Source organism: Oreochromis niloticus, linkage group LG3 (assembly GCF_001858045.2).
Source record: "Oreochromis niloticus isolate F11D_XX linkage group LG3, O_niloticus_UMD_NMBU, whole genome shotgun sequence".
Taxonomy (NCBI): domain Eukaryota; kingdom Metazoa; phylum Chordata; class Actinopteri; order Cichliformes; family Cichlidae; genus Oreochromis; species Oreochromis niloticus.
This window is the reverse complement of record NC_031967.2, coordinates 30596694-30616329: the sequence shown is the minus strand read 5'-3', so window position 1 is coordinate 30616329 and position 19636 is coordinate 30596694. Positions and strand designations below refer to the sequence as shown.

Sequence of the window (19636 nt, the reverse complement as noted above, 5' to 3'; positions counted from 1 at the left end):
GATGAAAAGATCCACAATCAAAGCAAATAAAGAAATGAAAGGTGGCCTCACAAATCTTAAAATGAGACCAGTAGATGAAGAAGAAATGTTTGTTTGATAGAGGAGAAAGTGGAGAAGATGAAAGAAGGAAAAACACTGACGGTGAGTTGTGGGAATGACTGCAGAAGGGGCGTCTTATAAAGCAGATGACGTGAAAGATGATTCAAAACTGGCTGAAGACTGTAGGCGATTAAAAATAGGAAAGAGGCTGGAGAGCTGGAGGTGGCATGAAGAAGAAATCAGAGTGAAAAATAAAGGATGAGGAGTAGGAGGAGGTATCGATTTGGGTAGTAAACAGAAGGCCTGGATAGAGGAGGAATTGTTGAGGGGGATGAGATGGAAGCATGATATTGATCCAAGGCAAAGAATGAGAGTTAATGGAGTGAGAGTAAGAGACTGGAAGAAAAAGAGCTTTAAACAGCAGGAATAAAGGAAGTAAGAGGTAGAAACAGAGCAATGATGAAAGAAGAAGCGACAGAAGGAATAGCTGTGTTTAGGACTTTACTTCCACTTTTATATAAACCAAGACTGGACTCTTGCCCACAGAATATGACATGTTATTGTGTTGAATCCATGCTATACCACTACCGCTTTCAGATTTACACTTGCCAACCACTTCATTAGCTACACCTTGCAAATCCAGGCTTAGACCCTCTTTTGTCTTCAGAACTACTTTAATTTATCGTGGCACAGATTCAAGATCCTTGAAACATTTCTCTGAAAGATTTGCTGACTGAAGGTCCATGATGCAAAAGCACCGAAAAAAATGTCGCAGTTGAAATCGAGATTCATCATCTATTGTCCAATTTTAGTGAACCTCTGTGAATTAGAGCCTGAATTTCCTGATCTTAAATGACATGGGTGGTAGGTGTGGTCTTCTGCTGCTTTTCAGAGATGCTCTTCTGCCTCCTTTGACATCAACAAAACATTTTCACCCAGAAAACTTCCATTCACTGGATATTTTGTCTTTTTCAGACCATTCTCTATAAACCCTACAGCTGGTCTTGTGGGAAAATCCCAGCAGATCGTGACTTTTTGACCATGCCAATTTCAAAGTCACTAAATTCACCTTTCTTTCTTGGTCCGATGCTCAGCTTGGACTTGACCATCAAGACATTGTCTTGACCAAGCTACTGCCATGTGACTGGCTGAATAAATACTTACATTAAAGAGCAGGTGAACTGGTTGGCGAGTGTAGATGATGCAGACTAATCGCAAATCCGCACTTGAAAATAACAGCAATAATAACAATATTATAGCTGGTTAGTTGCTGCTTTTGCTGATATTTCATGAATGTCTTCATATGATTTTTTTTTTGCCACTTTGTCGAAGCCGCTTGTACTTGTTTTTCGTATGCACGCTCCAGGGTCGTCTAATCTGTGTTCAGTAGCTAGGTTTCCTTGGCTTTCAAACCTTTCTCCCTGCTCTAGTAAAGATCAGTTGATCATTGAAACCTCTTGACCAGTTACTAAAATAGACTTTGAGGTGAATTTGTGCTTTTTCCCAAAACAGATATTTCATGCTGATTTGAACACCTTAGACGCCACTATGCATCACCATCCAGTGAGTTCATGTTTTCACTTTTGTTTCTGTTACAATTCACATTCACACAGTGACTGAAATGTTTGGCTCCATAGGTAAGCTGACCTACTGAGTAACTTCTGAGAGTCCTTGCCATAGACTGTCTACAAAAGATGGACGTAGCCTCGAGTGTGAAAAGTCAGTGTTGAAAAAACACATTATTTGTAAAGGCCTGCAGGGGGCGACTCCACAACTCCATTTTTGCTAGTGTCATGTATCATAAATACAGCATAGTGTACATTTAGTGAAACATGGTCCATCTGAGTGTAAATTAAATAGTAATGCAGGGTATGCTTTGAGCCATGCCTACTTTTTCATTGACAAGTTATTATGATTTAATTAAATTCAATTTATTTAAGTGGGTGACATCACAGTGGCTTCATCTATCTTTTAGATACAGTCTGTGGCCATTTTTTAAAATTCCTTTATTTATATTCTTGGAAAGACGGATGTTTTATTTTTAAATGGACACCTTAACCACTGGTTGATTTGCACCCACGTTTTTCTTGTTAAAAGCTTATAGGGGTTTCAGATCTGCAGATCATATCTCTCTGGTGGTTTGACAGGAATGCATATACATCATTACCATCTCTCTTTCTCACACGAACAAACGCACACACAACGGCACTATCGATATCTGATTTCTAGGCCGTTGAAACTTGTAGGAAGGAGAGAGAAACGTTTTTGCACTTTGGTCTTGTTAATCCTGGTTGGCTGAGGTGGTGACGTTGCTAATGTCTGTTGACCCAGTAAGTTGACACCTTACCGAACTAACGTCCCCATACGGTAGCAAAATGAGAAGAGTTTGAATCCGCTTTTATCAGTTCTTGGATTCCTGGAAGGTTTTCATAAAGGTCCCATGCGTCACTGTTTTGGGTTGTTGACATTATAATCAGTTACGTGTATGGGACTGTAATTTGATCTTTTCTTTAGATGTTTTTCTAAAGAAGGTTATGAATTCCATAAGAGTCGATTTAAGCGGAAAACAAATAGTTTTCTTTTTGCACTGGAGCTCCAGCAGCAGAAATTAAAACCATCTGCTTCAAATATGTATCAGAACTGCTCTGAAAAGCAAGAAGCCTGGTCTGAAATGAATTTTTATGAGAGCTGAAGGGAAAGCTGTGTCCTTTATTTAGACAGCGAATGAATCCCCATCAGCAGGAGCAAGGGCGCGGGCACATGTTGCAGTGACGGGACAGGTCCTCTGATTCATCTTGTTTGACTTGATTTGGAGTGACTGGACCCTGAGCTGCAGTCACAGAACCAGTGCAGGGGCTCTGAGCTCTTTTATCACACTTAGCGGTGCGGAGGAATTGGAGCTGCACAAACAAGTGTTTCTTCTTTGTGCTCTAATCGCTCACGTCTTACAGCCTGTGTTTATGCAGTCATCCCACCTACCACTTCACATCTGCAGGCCCTTTGTATTTAAACAATGCGTGTGGAGAATAAAATGTTGCATAGAATAAAAAGTGTCGAGGCCGTTTGGTTACTGTGACACCAGGCATGGCTGGAATATACATGTAAAATGTCTCCAAATCATGTCCCCAAATAGACAACACTGTAGAGGCTCCAGTACTATAATACATATGCCATAATGAAATTCCTTCAGCTATTATAATTACGGCATTATGTTATGTGCACACTAATTCAAGATGCAAATTAATATTTATGCAGAATTCTCAAACTCTCATGACTTCGACAGGAATGTTTAAGAGTATTTTTTTAATGCGTTCTTTATTCTTTGGAGTTCAAAGTATTAATTTAGAAAAAATTAGGTGAGACAATTTTTTTTTCTCCCTCAGACATGGGACAGTTTTGAAATCAATGTCTTCTTTAAAAGTAGTGAAAAGAAATTGTCAAAAATACAAATGTAGGTGTTTATATACACCAATACAAACTATGTGTTGGATAATTGCACAAAGCATCCCCCTTTACTCATTTCCATATTTAATATTGCCAGAAAACTTGCATTAGAAAAAAATAATAATCATAGACTCTTAAAGTTATAGAAGATCATCTAGATTTTTTATATGATTTCATCCTGTATATTAAAAAAAGCAAAGCTTATATTTATTGAACAAGTTGTAAATTAATTTTTACATGATTTTATTTCTTTATTTTCTTCATTTGCTCCTTTATTGCCAAAATCTGGGAAAGGAATTTAATAAAAACAAAATGACATATTCTCATTGGTGAGAGTTAGAGATTTAGAGAGAGTTTTGCTCAGTTGGTCTTGATTAAATTAAGGTCCTACAGTCTAAACGAGATATCAACCCACCCCTGTTTTCTCAGCCGTTTCACTGGATGTGCACAACCTCCTTTCAGAAACACGTACCCGTGATTCCACTACATATGTCGCCCCAATGCTATCTCTTTATCTCTACACTGAGGTTTACTGTGCTAAAAAAAATTTTTTTTTAACACAATCAAATCATCCGGAGCGCAGAATGACTCAAAATCCCTGAAATGTCTCTGTCAACGCATTTTGGGCAGGTTGTCCAAAATTTGTACATTCTGTGTTTAAGATTGGGTTGATTGCCTTAAAAATTTTAATCGCGTTAATCGTAATGACGTTAATGCATTAACACTGACAGTCCTAATACATGAAGAAAACCTACATAACTGGCAAAATTGGTATAAAATATAAGTATAAAACATTAGTCTTATAATATTTGTGAATAATTTAATATAATTACTATAAATAACATATATATTTTATTAGTTTTTTCAAACACACCAGAAATCTCCACTTCAGAAGCACTTACATAAAACAGATTTTAACATTTTTTACTCCTTACTGTGTTCTGAGTGTTTGTGATAGATCAGGTTTAAGAAATTTGGGTTCAGTGAGTCGGCAGTCTAGCTTAAAAACACTTTGTTTGGTGGTTTTATTCTTTAATTTGTAATATATGGAAATTACATGAGGTTAGCTTTTAGTCATTCTGGGCAATTCATTCGGTGCTTTGTGTTTGAGTGAAAACATTACTTCAATGAAGCTCTTGTATCACAGAAAGAAGGACGAATCATTCACACTTCACAGTGTGAAGTTTTGGTTGAAATGGAGGTGGGGGGTTGAGTCTTTTATTTACACAGAATCTAATTAGCTTTAATCATTTATTTTCATTTTTAACAGGCGACCACACAGAAGTCTTTAAATAATGTGGGTAAAGTCTGCGGTTGGTGGTGTGGTGGTAAATGTTTGGGTGTATGTAAATGCTGAGGATAGTAAGGTTTCAGTAAATTGTACTGGAAAATCTGATTTTCCATATATGAAATCAAACGGGTTACTTTGCTCAGATGCAAAGAAATTAAAATGTATGCATTCGTCTGCAGTGTTTCTGTACTCCTGCAGTACTACCTGTACTAGTAGTTCTAAACTGTTCCCGTGAGGCAGAAGAATTCAGATCTGTATTTGATCATAATTGTGAAATTAAAGTGATTTTTAATAGCTGTCAGCAGCGTTTGCTGGAGCGCAGCACAATTCAGTTTACTGCAGCAATTATGTTCTGAATGAGACTGTCGGGAAATGAGTGGAGAGGACAGGAAAAGCCCCCACGGGTTGGAAATCACTCATCTCCCATGACGACAGCACAGCCAGTGGCGCAGAGAGAGAAAGCTAGACGGTTTGGTTTTTGCCTCTATCTCTGTCTGATTACTGATCTGTGAGTGTGTGCTTGTATCTGTCTGTGTTTGAGAGGATCACTGAGAGTTTCAGGACGTGTTTTTGGGATGTGATGACATTTCAGTGGCCTTCACTTTGAGTCAGAGCTTCAGGTGACAGTTTCAAGCTACTGGGTGTTGCCATCATGATGTTTTTTAAAATAAAAGCTGGTAATTAATGCTAAGTAAAGCCTCAGTCACACGGGTCCAGAGACTGGTTGGTGACCTCTCTGGGAAACAGTACCCCCAACTGATTGGCTAATGGTTGAAACTGGCTGCAAAGAGGATGCTGCACCAGAAGCCTCGTGATTCCTTTGGTCACTAGCGGTTTGCTGTGGTTGCCCATAGTTTCCATGGAAGATGTCAACTTGTCTGCAAAGACTTGCAAAATAATGACTGAGCTCTTGCGAAATTTCAGAAAGTGCAACAAACAGGAAATCAAGAATACTCGCCTTCAAAGTAAAAGCGGTACATCCCCCCTACAGCCAACACATTTCAAAGGACTCAAAAACACAGTTGCATTTCAACTTGGCAGCAAAACATTTTCTGTTTACACCTTGCCTTGAGCTCTCAGATTTACTCTCGCCCTGCTAGCAGAGAGTGTTTGCACACAAGTTGGCATCTTCCATGCAAACCATGGACAACCACGACAATCTGCTAGCGACCAAAGCAACTGTGAGCAGATATTGGGTACAACACCAATAAATAAACCTCAGCATTCAACCATCGTTTATTCAGCTTTTTGCAGAATACACACTGCCTCCTAGCAAACTGTGGTTGAGGGGCAGTCACTGATTGGACTCTAGTCTTGAGTGAATTAGGCTCATAACTGGTTGGGAATCACACCTAACATCTGGCAGTTGCTAAATGTTCACTAATAGGTCTTTATGCCTGTGTGTGTAAGGTCGAAGTAGTTTTACTGGTAAGTTAAAACGTTGGAGTCTATGAGGACTGACTCATTGTTATAGCCAGCCACAAGTGGCCATTAGAGGACCTGCATTTCTTTCAGGTTAGAATAAGATTGATTTTATGGTTCAGACCAAACGTGAAGCAAAGGTTGGCTTCATTACTCAAACAGATCCAGTCACCGGAGTGCTTTTCCTGCCTCCTTCCAAAGTCCAGCCCATAGCTGGGATCAATCAACGGTATCAAACTGTCCGAACTTAAGAGGAAGTCTGCAGTTTCATTTAGTTTTCTCCAAGCTCTCTCATTTTCCCCTCTAGTTTCTAAAAGCAAAGCTGGGTCATACAGCTCCGATTATTGATGGTGACTTTCGAGACGCAGTAACAGGCGAAATCCATGACTGAAATATTTTCAGGTCACTTGGCCTCCATTCACCTGTGTGCTGCGGCGTGGCGACGACTCTGCATAATCTTTGCAGAGGCAAACGTTGCTTGGCTTTTGTGCTGAACACCGAAAGCGAAGGTTAGGCTGCAGGGGTGCATAATTCATCATGTGTGAGCAGGTGTGCACAAAACTCATTCAAGCTGCGGGGACTTTGCTTCCCTCATTAAATTAATTCAGATCATTAATTTAAAGGGTGAACATGTGGTTTAGAATTAGGGCAAGTTTCTACAAAACTTAACTAAGTCAGTGTAACGTCTGCATGTGTGCACGCGCATGTGTGTGTGTCTGAGGTAGAACGCTCAGAGGAAAAGGGAGAGCACACACACACACATCATGCACATCTTCACATGGACACCCTGATTATTTAGATTTACTGAAAGTTTATTTTAATTTATAACATTTACATGCACACTGGGTCCCCCGGAGACTCACACACACAGGAACGTACTGACACACAAAGGCGCGTGCACACATAGCCCCCAATCTGATGTTTTTTGGATGCTTTGAGACAAGATTAAACAGCACGGTGTGATCATCAGGGATAATCAGTGCGTGCACACAAACACACGCACATGCATGGCCATATATATAATCTTGGCTTACCTCCTCCCGCCTTTACACTCCTCTCCTTCCTCCCCTACCTGAATTACATCACAACCTCCTCTTGTCTTGCCTCCTCTTTTCATCTCTGCTTTACCCAAATGTAAAACTTTTATTTGCGTAATTCTTTTCTAATGACAGCAGAACAAAAAAAAACATCACCGGAGTGATTAACATCACAAATCTAAACAACAGGAAGAGCACGCTAATCGCATCGGCACATTATGAGAGCCTTGCACCTTTTTTCCACCTCTCTGTCACTGTGTGTCTGTTTCTGGCTGAGAGACCTATCTGTCCGCTTGTGTGTGTTTATGTGTGTTTATGTGTGTGTATGTATGCGAGGATTATGCAGCATCAGGGCCAGATTTGGTCCATATGCTCCTGGGAAAGCCCCCCCCCCTTCTCTTCCTCCTCCTGCCACCATCACCAGCAACAGATTATGTGTCCTTCAGTGCACAAACCTCACGGGCAGAAGCCAAAAACTGGATGATCTTTCAAAGACACATTAACATAAAAATGTTAAAACTGGGCTAAACCTGAAGAAATGTGTGCATGTGTGTGTGTGTGTCAGAGGGTTAGAAAGTGTGTGTGTTGTGTGTGTGTGTTGTGTCTGGCTGTCTCTCTCCATCTGTCCATCTAAAGTACGACAGAGTGTACAACAGTTTCTCTCTGGCTGCTTTCTGCACATATCACTGGCGTGTTTGTGTCTATTAATAAACACACAGAGGTACATGAGACAGGATGTGGTCGCCATGGTGCAAAGTCCTCCCACGCCTTGTTCTGACTCTCCCTCTGTGTGTGTGTGTGTGTGTGTGTGTGGTCAGATGTTTTTTATGTATAACAGATGATGCAAGCTGTTCTATTTCAAACGATCTGTTTCACCGCGTTTCTTTGCACCGTTTAATAAAATTGCTTGCATAATGAAAGTTATCGAGGACGGTGAGGTAACGCAACCTTACACACACAAACATCACACACACACCCGTAGGAAGCCTAGTTTACTTCCTGTCTGATTAACTGAAGAGGAAACGTCCAGGTGAAAAGGAGCGCGAGTTCTGTTTTTTGTTTTTTGTTTTCTGTTTGCGCGCTGGTCCTTAAATTTCCAACGCTCAAGGTTGATTTGAAAGTCGAACTGTTGCCGTGGCAACCCCGCATGCCTTTGCATCACCAACTTCAAATGTCACAAAGCAAAAAAAATAAAAAATAAAGACGGCGAGAGAGCGAGAGAGAAAATAAGTATAATTAACAACAACAGACCCGGGTCGGCTGTTATGTGCTAATGATACGCTGCATTTGTTTTAGTGACCTCTGAGTGCCGGCTGGGTGGGGCTTTACAGCATCGGGGTGATCCAGGTGGCCTATGGAGGTCTGTAAATGCCAAAAAAATACGTGTAGAAATAAATACGCCATTTAATAACTGAAAGTCCACTCACTAGCCACTTTATTAGGTACAATCTGCTGGTAACATGTTGGACTCTATTCTTTGTGGCATAGATTCAACAAGTTGTTGGAAACATTCCTCAGAGATTTTGTCCCATGTTGAGGTGAAAGCATCACACTGCATTGCTGCAGATTTATTGGCTGCACATCCATATGCCAAGAAAATGTGTCTTATATCATTAACAGTTGATACAAGAAGGATGGATCCATGATTTCATGTTGTTTGCGCCAAATTCTGACGCTACCATCCAACTGTTGCAGAAAACATTTGCTGTTCTTGACTGAGTGGAGTGGCACCCAGTGTGGTCTTCTGCTGCTGGTCTTCTGCATACCTTTATTGCAATAAGATTTCTCTAATTTCTCACATCAACAAAGCATTTTCACCCACCCACCATTTAGCTCACTGGACATTTTCTGTTTTTCAGACCATTCTCTGTAAACCATAGATATGGTCGTGTGGGGAAAATCCCAACAGGTCACCAGTTTCTGAAATACTCAAACCAGCACGTCTGGCACCAAAACCATGCCACATTCAAAGGCACCTACTGTGAATCCCCTTTCTTTGCCGTTCTGATGCTGTGTTTGACCTTCAGTTTGTCTTAATGGCATCCCCATGCGTCAGTGTACTGAGCTGCTGTGACGTTATTGGCTAATTAGATATTTGTGGTAATGACCAGTTGAAAAGTTGTACTTAAAAAACTGGCCAGTGAGTGTATATTCTTTTACATACTTACAAAATATATAGATCTCAAAATAAATGTAACTACATTTATTTACATTTTAATTTTACATTTCTTAAATGTACATTTATTTAATTATTATTCTACTTTTTTTTTTAATTTTACTTTTAATTTGTATTTATAGTTATTTAAATTCTTTTTTTTTTAAAAAGGTAAATTAATATAAATAAAATAAAATAAAAACCAAATTATAAATATAATCTTTTACATTTATTTCATGGTATATATGTTTATTCTTAATTTTATTTTTGTAATTCATAAAAAAAAAAAAACAAATCCAGAAGAAAATTAAAACAAAACTAGGAACTTAAGTCACTTTTAAAAAAAAAATACTTGTTTTGATGCTTTTCTGTCGAGTCATTCCTTATTTCTTCACGTCTTGTTCTTGTCATTAGCAGTTTTGGTCCTCCATAGATGTCTTCTTGTGTCAGTCCTGATGATGTGTGTCTGTGTAATGTTGGATGTGTGTCAAACTCCACCTTGGTGGTGCCAGAAACATGAGTTTGTTGGGTGCACAGGGGGATTTGCATGTCCACATGAGAAACCCTGTGTGTGTGTGTGTGTGTGTGTTAAAAAGCCAACACAAACAGCTGGGAGGCTGCGCCGAGTTAAAGTCCTGCCAAATGTGCTGCAGATTACTGCACCATTCTCCTTCTGTCATCTTTAATGTTTCCATTCGGTCCTTACTCCAAACCCTTTGCAGTTCCTCTCCCCGTGCACCCCGTCACCTTTTCTTCCCCGCCGTTTCCCCCACCACCCCCTTCATCTCTTTCTCAGTCTGCCATCTGCTGGAGAAGAAAAATAACCGCAGCTTGTCCAAAGGCAGTGACACGGGAGCCGAGCTGCATTTGGCATTCCAGTGTTGTCCGTCCGGGGGACGGCGTGGCCTCATGATTACAAAAACATGGCCATATTTGAAAGGCCAGGTGGTTCTGTGTCTGCAGCAGCCAGCCTGCGACTGTTTTAATTAGTCCTGGGGAAAAAAGCGCCCGCGTTTCTGTTTATTCATGAATAAACAGCTGCTGATCAGTGTTTAGTAAGACCACGGCTGAATAATCTTCACATTTAGGCATCTCGAACAGGGATTGTTTAAAAAATCTGTTCTTTTAATGAAAGCAGCTCTTTTAATTCTTCTGCACCAACTTTATTGCAGTATTTACAAAAGAGTGATCAATGATACTGTAGAACAGGGGTGTCAAATATAAGGCCCGGGGGACCAGAATTGGCCTGCCAAAGACTCCTAATACAGCCCACGGGAAGGCTTTGAAAAATGTGAAGGAGTGCATAGATTTAAGCTTTAGCTTTTCCTGTTGGTAAATACCTCCTCCATGGCCATGCATACTAAATGGTAAATGGCCTGTATTTATATAGCGCTTTTATGGTCCCTAAGGACCCCAAAGCGCTTTACATATCCAGTCATTCACCCATTCACACACACATTCATACACTGGTGATGGCAAGCTACATAGTAGCCACAGCCACCCTGGGGCGCACTGACAGAGGCGAGGCTGCCGGACACTGGCGCCACCGGGCCCTCTGACCACCACCAGTAGGCAACGGATGAAGTGTCTTGCCCAAGGACACAACGACCGAGACTGTCCGAGCCGGGGCTCGAACCGGTAACCTTCCGATTACAAGGCGAACTCCCAACTCTTGAGCCACGATCGCCCCATACTACATAAAGTAACTAAGTAATAGATAAAGAACTAAATTTTGCACATATAATTCTTACAATTTAGTCATGCTGACAGATTTCTTTTATTTATTACAGAAGCATTATTTTAATCATGTAGAGAAACTGAGATTGTACTGATTTCGTCTTATGTGAAGCTATCACGAGGATGTAATGTGGTTAAACTGTTTTACACTGACAGAAAGGGGCATTTTCTTCACCCAGTTAAGGTAAAATGGACTCTGTGTGGCCCGTGAGGTCAAACCAGTTTGACATCTCTGCTCTAGGATAATGAAAAAAAGGGAAAAAATCCACAAATGATGCAGGAAATAAAATCAAAACTTGAATTCGAAGCAATTTTTGTGATGTTGCATTGGAGCTATATATCCCACCCAGATAAAAACATGCGTGAAAGCCTGGTCCACACAACTTTAAGGAAACACATCATTCAAACAGGGAGCTTTCAGACTGAAGGCACCACCAAGCATGCCCCGTGATCCCACATGGTTGGTTTATCACGGGGCAAGATTTATACTGTCCATCCATGACTTATAAGGCTGAAATGTTAGCCATGGGTGTGAGGTGTGGTTACACGTGGCTTGTGGTTTAAAGTGCTTTGGGCGATCAGTAAGACTATAAAAATATAGTCTTTGTTATCCTGTTTCTTGATGATCTATTCAAATTGCTCCGCTAGATTTTACTGGTGCTGCTTATGTTAGATTGCATGGCATTCGAGCCACGTCCAACCTGAGGGCACTCGTGCATTACCAGCTCAGTTCAGTCTCACTGAAACAAATGGGAGTCCTGTTAATGTTGCTCAGAGAGTGGCCTACATGAGTAGATGAGCGTAACATTTAAATAACTGCAGGGCTTCTCCTGCCTCAAAATTAGGCCTTAACTACACTCATAAGCATGATTGGTCCATATATATGAAGGCTGTCTTACTGTGCTTAACAGAATTTGATGTGTTTTCCTGTCGTATCTGGACGTGCGATAATCAAAACCGCATTATTTTATATGCAATGCAGAAGTCTCAAAAACTCAAGTATCAAATATGAGACACCAGGTGTTTAGGGGTTTAAACAGATATATGAAGAGTTGATGCTGAGGGGGTTTCTAATACTCATTTAGCCCACTTTATCACAGGATTGTAGAGTGAGCAGGAAATGCAGGTTATTTAGTTGTTTCAGTTTCTATTCCCCATTTTAATTAGATTTGACTCGCTGAAATACTCCCCACTGGGCCACACAGTCTCTGAGTCCTTGAATTCAGGTGTAATTAAGCGCCTAGCCACCACAGCAACAAGTCAGTGTGTGAAATTTCTTCTCTCCTAGATATTCCTCAATCAGCTGTAAGTGCTGTTAATGCAAATTAAAAGCGTTTAGGAACCGCAGCAACTTGCAAAGACCATGTAAAGTCTTCTAGCGTTAAAATCAGCATAAAAACTGTGTGCTGGGAGCTTCGTGGTGTGGGGTTTTTATGGGTGAACAGCTCTTGGAGGTTCTTTTGGTACTTTTTTGTCTTATAGTGTATCTCTTTATTATATTTTGGGGGCTCTTATCTTTTATTGCAGTAGGACACTGGAGAAAAGACTGGAACTTGTTTTCTTCCTGCTGTAAAAGAGGATTTTCTGTCCCTCCTTTAGCTCTTTTCTGTCCTTGGGGTTTCCTTTTTATAACAAGCATAAGAACATGTTACATTAAAATCATTTAAAGTCGCTAATGAAGCTCTTTGACCTGATGCTGAATTAGATCAGCAGCGGGAAAATGTTCTGGAGGGGGGAGGGACTGAAGACGAGTAGAGGAGAAGAGGGAGCTGGTGTCACTGAGTCTGCTGGGAACAGCATGCTGCTGCTCATTAAAGGCAGAATGGTATACCGAGTGGCAGAAAACACACACACACACACACACACACACACTTACATATGCGCTCGCACAAATGCGGACGCTTGCTGTAATTTGCCTTGGCAGATGAGACGCTGATCTGACACTGAAAGCGGTCCGATGACAGCGTGTAGGCAGCGCAGAGCAACACACACACGCAAAACACACACGCAGACACACAGAGTCAGGACAGCTCAGGCAGGCTGGCAGCTCGTGAGTTTGTGTGATCACAGTGACGTTTCCAGCTCTCTTATAAGCACAGCGGCGTGCCATTAACCTTCCCGTCATCTTGATACATGTGCGTGTGTGTGTGTAAAAATGAATTTGATGCCTTAAATCAGCAGGAATAGCCATTACCATGTGTGTGTGTGTCTGTGTGTGTGTGCTGTCACTGCCGACCAGACAGGTTCTTCCAGTTCTATTTTTAGCCTGGAGGAAGTGGGCCTGTCCTTACATGAACACGCAGACACACACCTGCACGCTCCACCTCACCTCTCAGGAGTTACATCTGAGGCGGGGGTGGGGGAAATTGCTCAAACACATGCACACCTGAGGGGGGCGTGGTTACCTGCCACAGGGAAGTTTGCGAGAGAGGAAGTAGGATTGCCTTGTGTGAGAGAACCGCTAGTGTGAAAGGAGAGGGGGAGCGAGTTGAGTGGAAGTTTTTATGTAGACAAAAGAAGGAAGCTTTCGAATATAAGAAGAAGGAGAAGGGAAAAAAGATGGGAAGGAAGGAATCCAGATAGCACACAGAAAGGAAGCAAAAGTTTCTCACCACCGTCCTGAGGATAAGACTGATTTTCAGTGAAATGCTGGGGCTGTGTAGGTTCGGTGGGTGCTGCATTCCGCCCCTGTTGTTCGGGCGAGGGAAGGAGGATGACGACAAGTGGCTCAGCCACGAGGACCATCTGGAGTCGGCTCACATTGGGAAGGCGCAGGAGAGCCGGCTGATTGAGGAAGAGGTCAGTGTGAGAGGCAAAAACCAACAGCCAGATAAGCCCGGTCCTAGACTGTGGGAATGTGTGCATGCGTTTTTGTAGTTTGTCAGATGGATTCTTTGCATTTCCTTTACTGCTTGTTTAAAAGTACAAACTTTTGTTGACATCATTCTTGACATTTTCTTCAGACCACACCAAAGTAACTAAGTACTGGATAAACAGTTAAATGACATAAAAGTTTTGTTTTATTTACAATCTACTGTGGAAGTCTGTGAATCACAGAGGCTTCCTGTGTTATGATTACAGGACAGTCTGGACAGTGAGCTGCCAGAACTCTCTCTGTAATTTTACACATTTATTTCTTACATTTTCAGCCCAAACAGTCATACTGACAGCTTTCTTTCATTCACCACAGCAGCCTTTGTTGTAAGTCAAGTTTCTCGTGTCATGTATGAAAGCTGGAGCATGCTGTTGAAATTACACTTCTTGTGTTCTTATATTGAGAAATCTCAGGGACGTCACAGAGAGGACAGTTTCACAGCTGGCTGCTCTAGGACAGTTAGCTTTTCTCTTCAAAGATTTTAGTGTTCGATACTTTAAAGAAACCCCAAAATATCACCCTGTCTCTGTTTGTGTCCACTTTATAGGTGTGAAAGTTTGGCTTTAGCAGCTCCTGGTTTCCAGAACAAACTACCAAACAGATAATGTTGCATTTTTATGTCCACGCAGCTGCAGAAATGAAGCTAACTATTAACTCAGACAGTAGGTGTGACTGTTTATTAAGGTATTGGCCTTTCTGTGTGGAGTTCACAGAGAAGTGGGTGGTTTTGGGATTGGCCGTGTCCGTCTTCTCCTACAGCCCCAGGTATTGCTCATTTCACCGAGTGGAAATAAAACTGCAGGAAGTTTTTGTGCAGCAGTCTTTGTGTACGCCAGAATACTGGTCGAGTCACTCGCGTCGCTCTGCTGTCTGGGAGAAAGTCCAAATTTCAGCGATTTGTTGATTGAGTGTTTACACTGAACACTGAAGGTCAGTCTTTCATGCAGGACGGAGGCTGACAGACGTGTGTGTGTGTGTGTGTGTGTGTGTGTGTGTTCTGTTAGAGAATTAAATGAAGGGAGAAATAAATCAGGGTTGATTCAGTCGGATGTTTGTGTGGATGTGGGCGCCCTTCAAAGCTTCGCGCGTGTGTGTGTGTGCATTTCGCAGATGAGTAAGTATATGTGTTAATGTGCTTCAGTGTGCATGTCCACTTCACTGCCCTCCTCTGAGTGTTTGTCTGTGTGCGTGTGCCAGGATGATTGTTGTGATGTGATTAGGCTTGCTCTAATGAATAGAGTGATCTGTGTGACAACATCGCTCAGCTGGAGAAGAGAGGAGACACTGTGACCTTTGAATATCACATATGTCTGTTTATATGTGAAACACGCGTGCTGTTTGCTCTGCCGATATGTTCCTGTGTGCAGTGTAATGTAGTCTGTGTACTGAATTAGCATGAAGAGGCTTTATGGCATGCGTGACACTCACTGTGCTCGGGTGCTTGACTCAGTCAGGAAGGCTAAGGAAACTTTACCTTGCAAAGATAAATTGGTGGTGCGCTTTATTGTTTTAATGTAGGGACTAGTTCCTTCTGCACGGTGATCAAAGGTTAATAACGACTCAGTTCAATAAATAAGTAGCAGATGACCAGGAATGCTAAATACACAAAATTAGCTCATTGCAAACTCTAGCAATAGGTGTGACTGTTTGTTGAAGAATTTAGTTGCTTGGTTTTGTAGCTGGTCAGCTGAAATTCATAGAGAAGTGAGTGGGAAGTTCAAGTGATAGATGGAGTTCAATTCAACAACAGTTGCCTGAAGGCACTTTAAAGAAGCAGGTGATAGTGAAGGGGAAGAACTCTCTTTTAACAGGAAGAGACCTCCGACTAAAGCAGGCTCAGGGAGGGACTAAAGGAGTGTAGGTTTGGTTATAGTGCTTTTTTAGTTCCTTTTTATGACCCTCAGTGGATCAGAAAGGCCCAAAGGTTTTTTAATTGTTGTTAAATGGGTGGTTGAAAGATATCTCTGTGGGTGAAGGGACCAATGGTAGATACAGTATGTAAAACATCTGAATAAACTGGCAAATGTAGGCAAATCCATTGAATTTGCATTTGAACATCTTCTGGAGAGGACAGGACTTTATCTGATTTTGCTGAAGCACTTATCACTTTAGCTTTTGCCAGCTTTAAATCAACTAAATTTCTCAATGTTTTCCACATAACCTGCGTTTTGGGGGCCGATCGTGGCTTAAGAGTTGGGAGTTCGCCTTGTAATCGGAAGGTTGCAGGTTCGAGCCCTGGCTCGGACAGTCTCGGTCGTTGTGTCCTTGGGCAAGACACTTCACCCGTTGCCTACTGGTGGTGGTCAGAGGGCCCGGTGGCGCCAGTGTCCGGCAGCCTCGCCTCTGTCAGTGCGCCCCAGGGTGGCTGTGGCTACAACGTAGCTTGCCATCACCAGTGTGTGAATGTGTGTGTGAATGGGTGAATGACTGGATATGTAAAGCGCTTTGGGGTCCTTAGGGACTAGAAAGGCGCTATATAAATACAGGCCATTTACCATTTACATGTGCAGCACCAAAGGGCCAAACGCGTTTTTCATCCCTGTTTAGGATAGTAAGCTAACCTAGCCAAATGTTAGGCCCTGGTTTGGGGATGGGGCCATTAGGCTTGACAAGTTTCTCTGTGTTGGGTCTGACTTTCAGTTTGTCCTTTACTGACACCATAGGCTGCAATGGTGTTAGCGTTTGTCAAACAAAACCACTCTGATTAGCTTCTCGACTGACGGTTTGTGACGGCATTGTTGTGCCAACCACGGATAAGCTTGATTGGTGGAACATGGTGGTTACACCTCACCGTTATCTCTAAAGTGTCAAGTGGGTCAGTGGAAAGAGACCTTTACACCTTCCTGTTAGTGCATTTCGTTCTTTCTTCTTTTTCCTCAAGGGACCGTCTGCTCATTGGTTTTCTTTCAAGTCAACTCTCTAGAGCCTGTGGTTGATTTAGTTTTTGCATCTCTCTCTTTTGGTGTTGTTCCTCTTCCTCTGTCCTCACCGCTCTCGCAGCTATACTTCTTTTTTCCCCTGCATCTCCTGTTGTTAATGATCCATACCATGAGCCTATCTGTCATTGTTCCCACCATCCATCCTTTCCTTTCTGCTTCCTTTTCTCTCCGTCTTTCTCTCTCACATGGTGACAATATGAGATTTTCTCTCCTGCAGGGTATGAAAGCACATTTATTCTAAGAAAGAAACAAGCACACGGAGAGCACAAGCAGCTGTATGCGCCATTACTAGGCGGGATATCTCATGGTTGCACATTGACACAGACAGACGGAGACGCACGCACACACACTGCAAGAGAGAAATGAGATTGTGATGGAGCGATGAATTAGATTTATCACTGGTTCAGCGGTGCCTCTGCCTTGTATTACTCCCACTGTTCACACAGCCAAGGACATTACTGCAAAGAGAAATGGCCAGAGAAAGTAAGACAGAAATCGCATGAGATGAAGGATGTCAGGAGAAACGTAAGCAGTAACAGAAGTTATGGAGGACTGAAACTGCCAGAATCATCTGTATCATAGATTAGTAGATACATGTGCTATTGAATGCACCAAAATATTTAAAGTAAATCTAGGTATCAATATATATATTAATATATAATGTGGACAGATGCTATTATCTTGGGTTTGCCTCTGTGGTGCAGAAAAAGGCGTTAACAGTAGCGAGTAAGTTGTTGGGAATCCCATTATCAAACTTACAAAGCATTTATAGGGACTTGTGAGTGATGAAAAGCATCCACTTGCCTCTTTATTTAAACTACTGCCACAGTTGTCCCCCCTTGCTCACAAAAAACTGTCTTGTATTCCTCAAGCCATCAAAGTTCCGAACACGAGCAGGTCACAGGTTCCCCCATTGCCCATCGGTCTGGCCAGAATCCTCCATAAGATAGTTAAGATGTATATTGTGTGCTTTACGTCTTATGTTGATGTTATTGTTTTCATGTGGCACATATAAATGTCAGTATCTATCTTTGTATTAAACAATCCCATTTGACAGTAACGGCTGTCTAATCTAGGTTAGCTCAGCTCCTCTATTACATCGGTCCCCAACCTTTTTTGCGCCACGGGCCGGTTTATGTCCGACAGTATTTTCCGGCATTTAAGGTGTCGTGGATAAATATAACAACATAAAACCAGTACCGGCACCAAAATAAAAAAATAACGATTAAAAACCCTGAAAACCATAAATTTCACACCTGAGCCTCAACTCTCGTGGCCCGGTACCAAACGGCTCCGGCACTGGTACCGGTCCGTGGCCCAGGGGTTGGGGATCACTGCTCTATTAGACGCAGTCCTTTCTGTTGTGAGCCTGGCATCCAGTTGGCGTTAAACCCATGACAAACACAGAATGACAGAAATGCATTTAGATCAGTAAAAATAAATTTAAAAAATTAATAATTTTGAGGTATAAGATACAAGGTGAAATATAATGACCGAGTGAAAAGTCAAACCCTAAAGATGTTAGAAGAGTAATGCATTAATCTTCTTCCTTTTCTTTTTGTTTGCATTCTTTTCATATTATAAAGTCAGACCACTAAAGATAAAAAATAGCTAACTACCTGCTCTGCGAGATATTATCAAATCTGAATGCTTTCACTTTTGAAAACTCCCGTTTGCAATTTCCCTTAAGGGAAGACTTCCGCTCCGAAATGGAAACACTGCCAAGTGACTGCTGAGCCACCTGCCGTCGAACCACGACTGAGCTGAGACGTTTGTTAATTTTCAATAGGAAAGTAACGTACACGTGTTTTTGAAAAGTGCATGAAACCTCCCCTACAAAACTGAACTAATTTCACAGTGAAACACTCTGCTGCAAAATATCTTCAGATAGTATCCTGAAGCAATGAAAAAGATCTTGGATGGAAGTTGACATACTTACACACATGATTTAACTCCTGGAAGAACCGGTTCGTTATGCAAGTCTCATTTGCTGAAGACGATGTTAAGAATTGTTGTTATACAACCTGTAAAGATGTGATTACCTGCAGTACTCCTGGTTCAGCTTATTGGTCGAAAAGTTAGCTTGAACAGTTCTTGAGTTATTCATTAAGACGAAGAAACGGAGTATATGGAATGCCATGAATGCCAAAACATTTTGTAAGCGCTCTTTAAATGACCTTTACTCTGTTACCGCTTGTGCTAGAGACAAAATTCAAACTGTTTTGGAAAGAAGAGACATTGAGCTTTATGGGGACATTTGGTGTATCGGGGTAGCACAAAGCGTTTATAAGGTATTGCTGTCTGAACACAGACAGAAAAATGAAATCCACCTAGATTTTTCCATGTGCGCTTCACATTACTATAACTCTTCAGCTATTCTTTGGCAAGAGAAAAAATTCCACATATTTCTGAAGTTTTACCTCCAAAATGACTAAGAAGTCCACGTGGCCTGTGCGACACTTGGGTGATAAAGCGTTAAGATGAAGAAACATTAAATAGATGCTTGTAGCAGTTTTCACAGATGCCTTGAAAGTGAATTCTTTCCAGTTTTATCACATGTGTGATACAGCTGTTTTCTGCCATGACAGTATGCGGGTGACTCATGCAGGCACACGGTTATTATCTTTATGTGGAAGCCTCTGGGCTGTTACGGAGGCAGATCTAGTGATTTGTTGCTACATTTGGTGATGAATGTGC

At 41.6% G+C, this 19636-nt stretch overlaps 1 protein-coding gene across 4 annotated transcripts in view; it reads left to right on the top strand.

Moving 5' to 3' along the window:
• The window catches only part of si:dkey-172j4.3 (diacylglycerol kinase delta), a 90286-nt gene that overhangs the window by 34633 nt on the left and 36017 nt on the right, over nt 1-19636 (top strand). For 2 of the 4 annotated variants that reach the window (XM_005458610.4, XM_025904650.1), the window contains one exon: nt 1552-1602. The exons of 1 other annotated variant lie outside the window; for it this stretch is intronic. In XM_005458610.4, the coding sequence (XP_005458667.1) occupies nt 1552-1602 (51 nt within the window). Of the gene's footprint in view, nt 1-1551; nt 1603-13520; nt 13925-19636 lie in introns of those variants that run through there. One more of the 4 variants, XM_005458613.4, reaches the window with a different exon arrangement.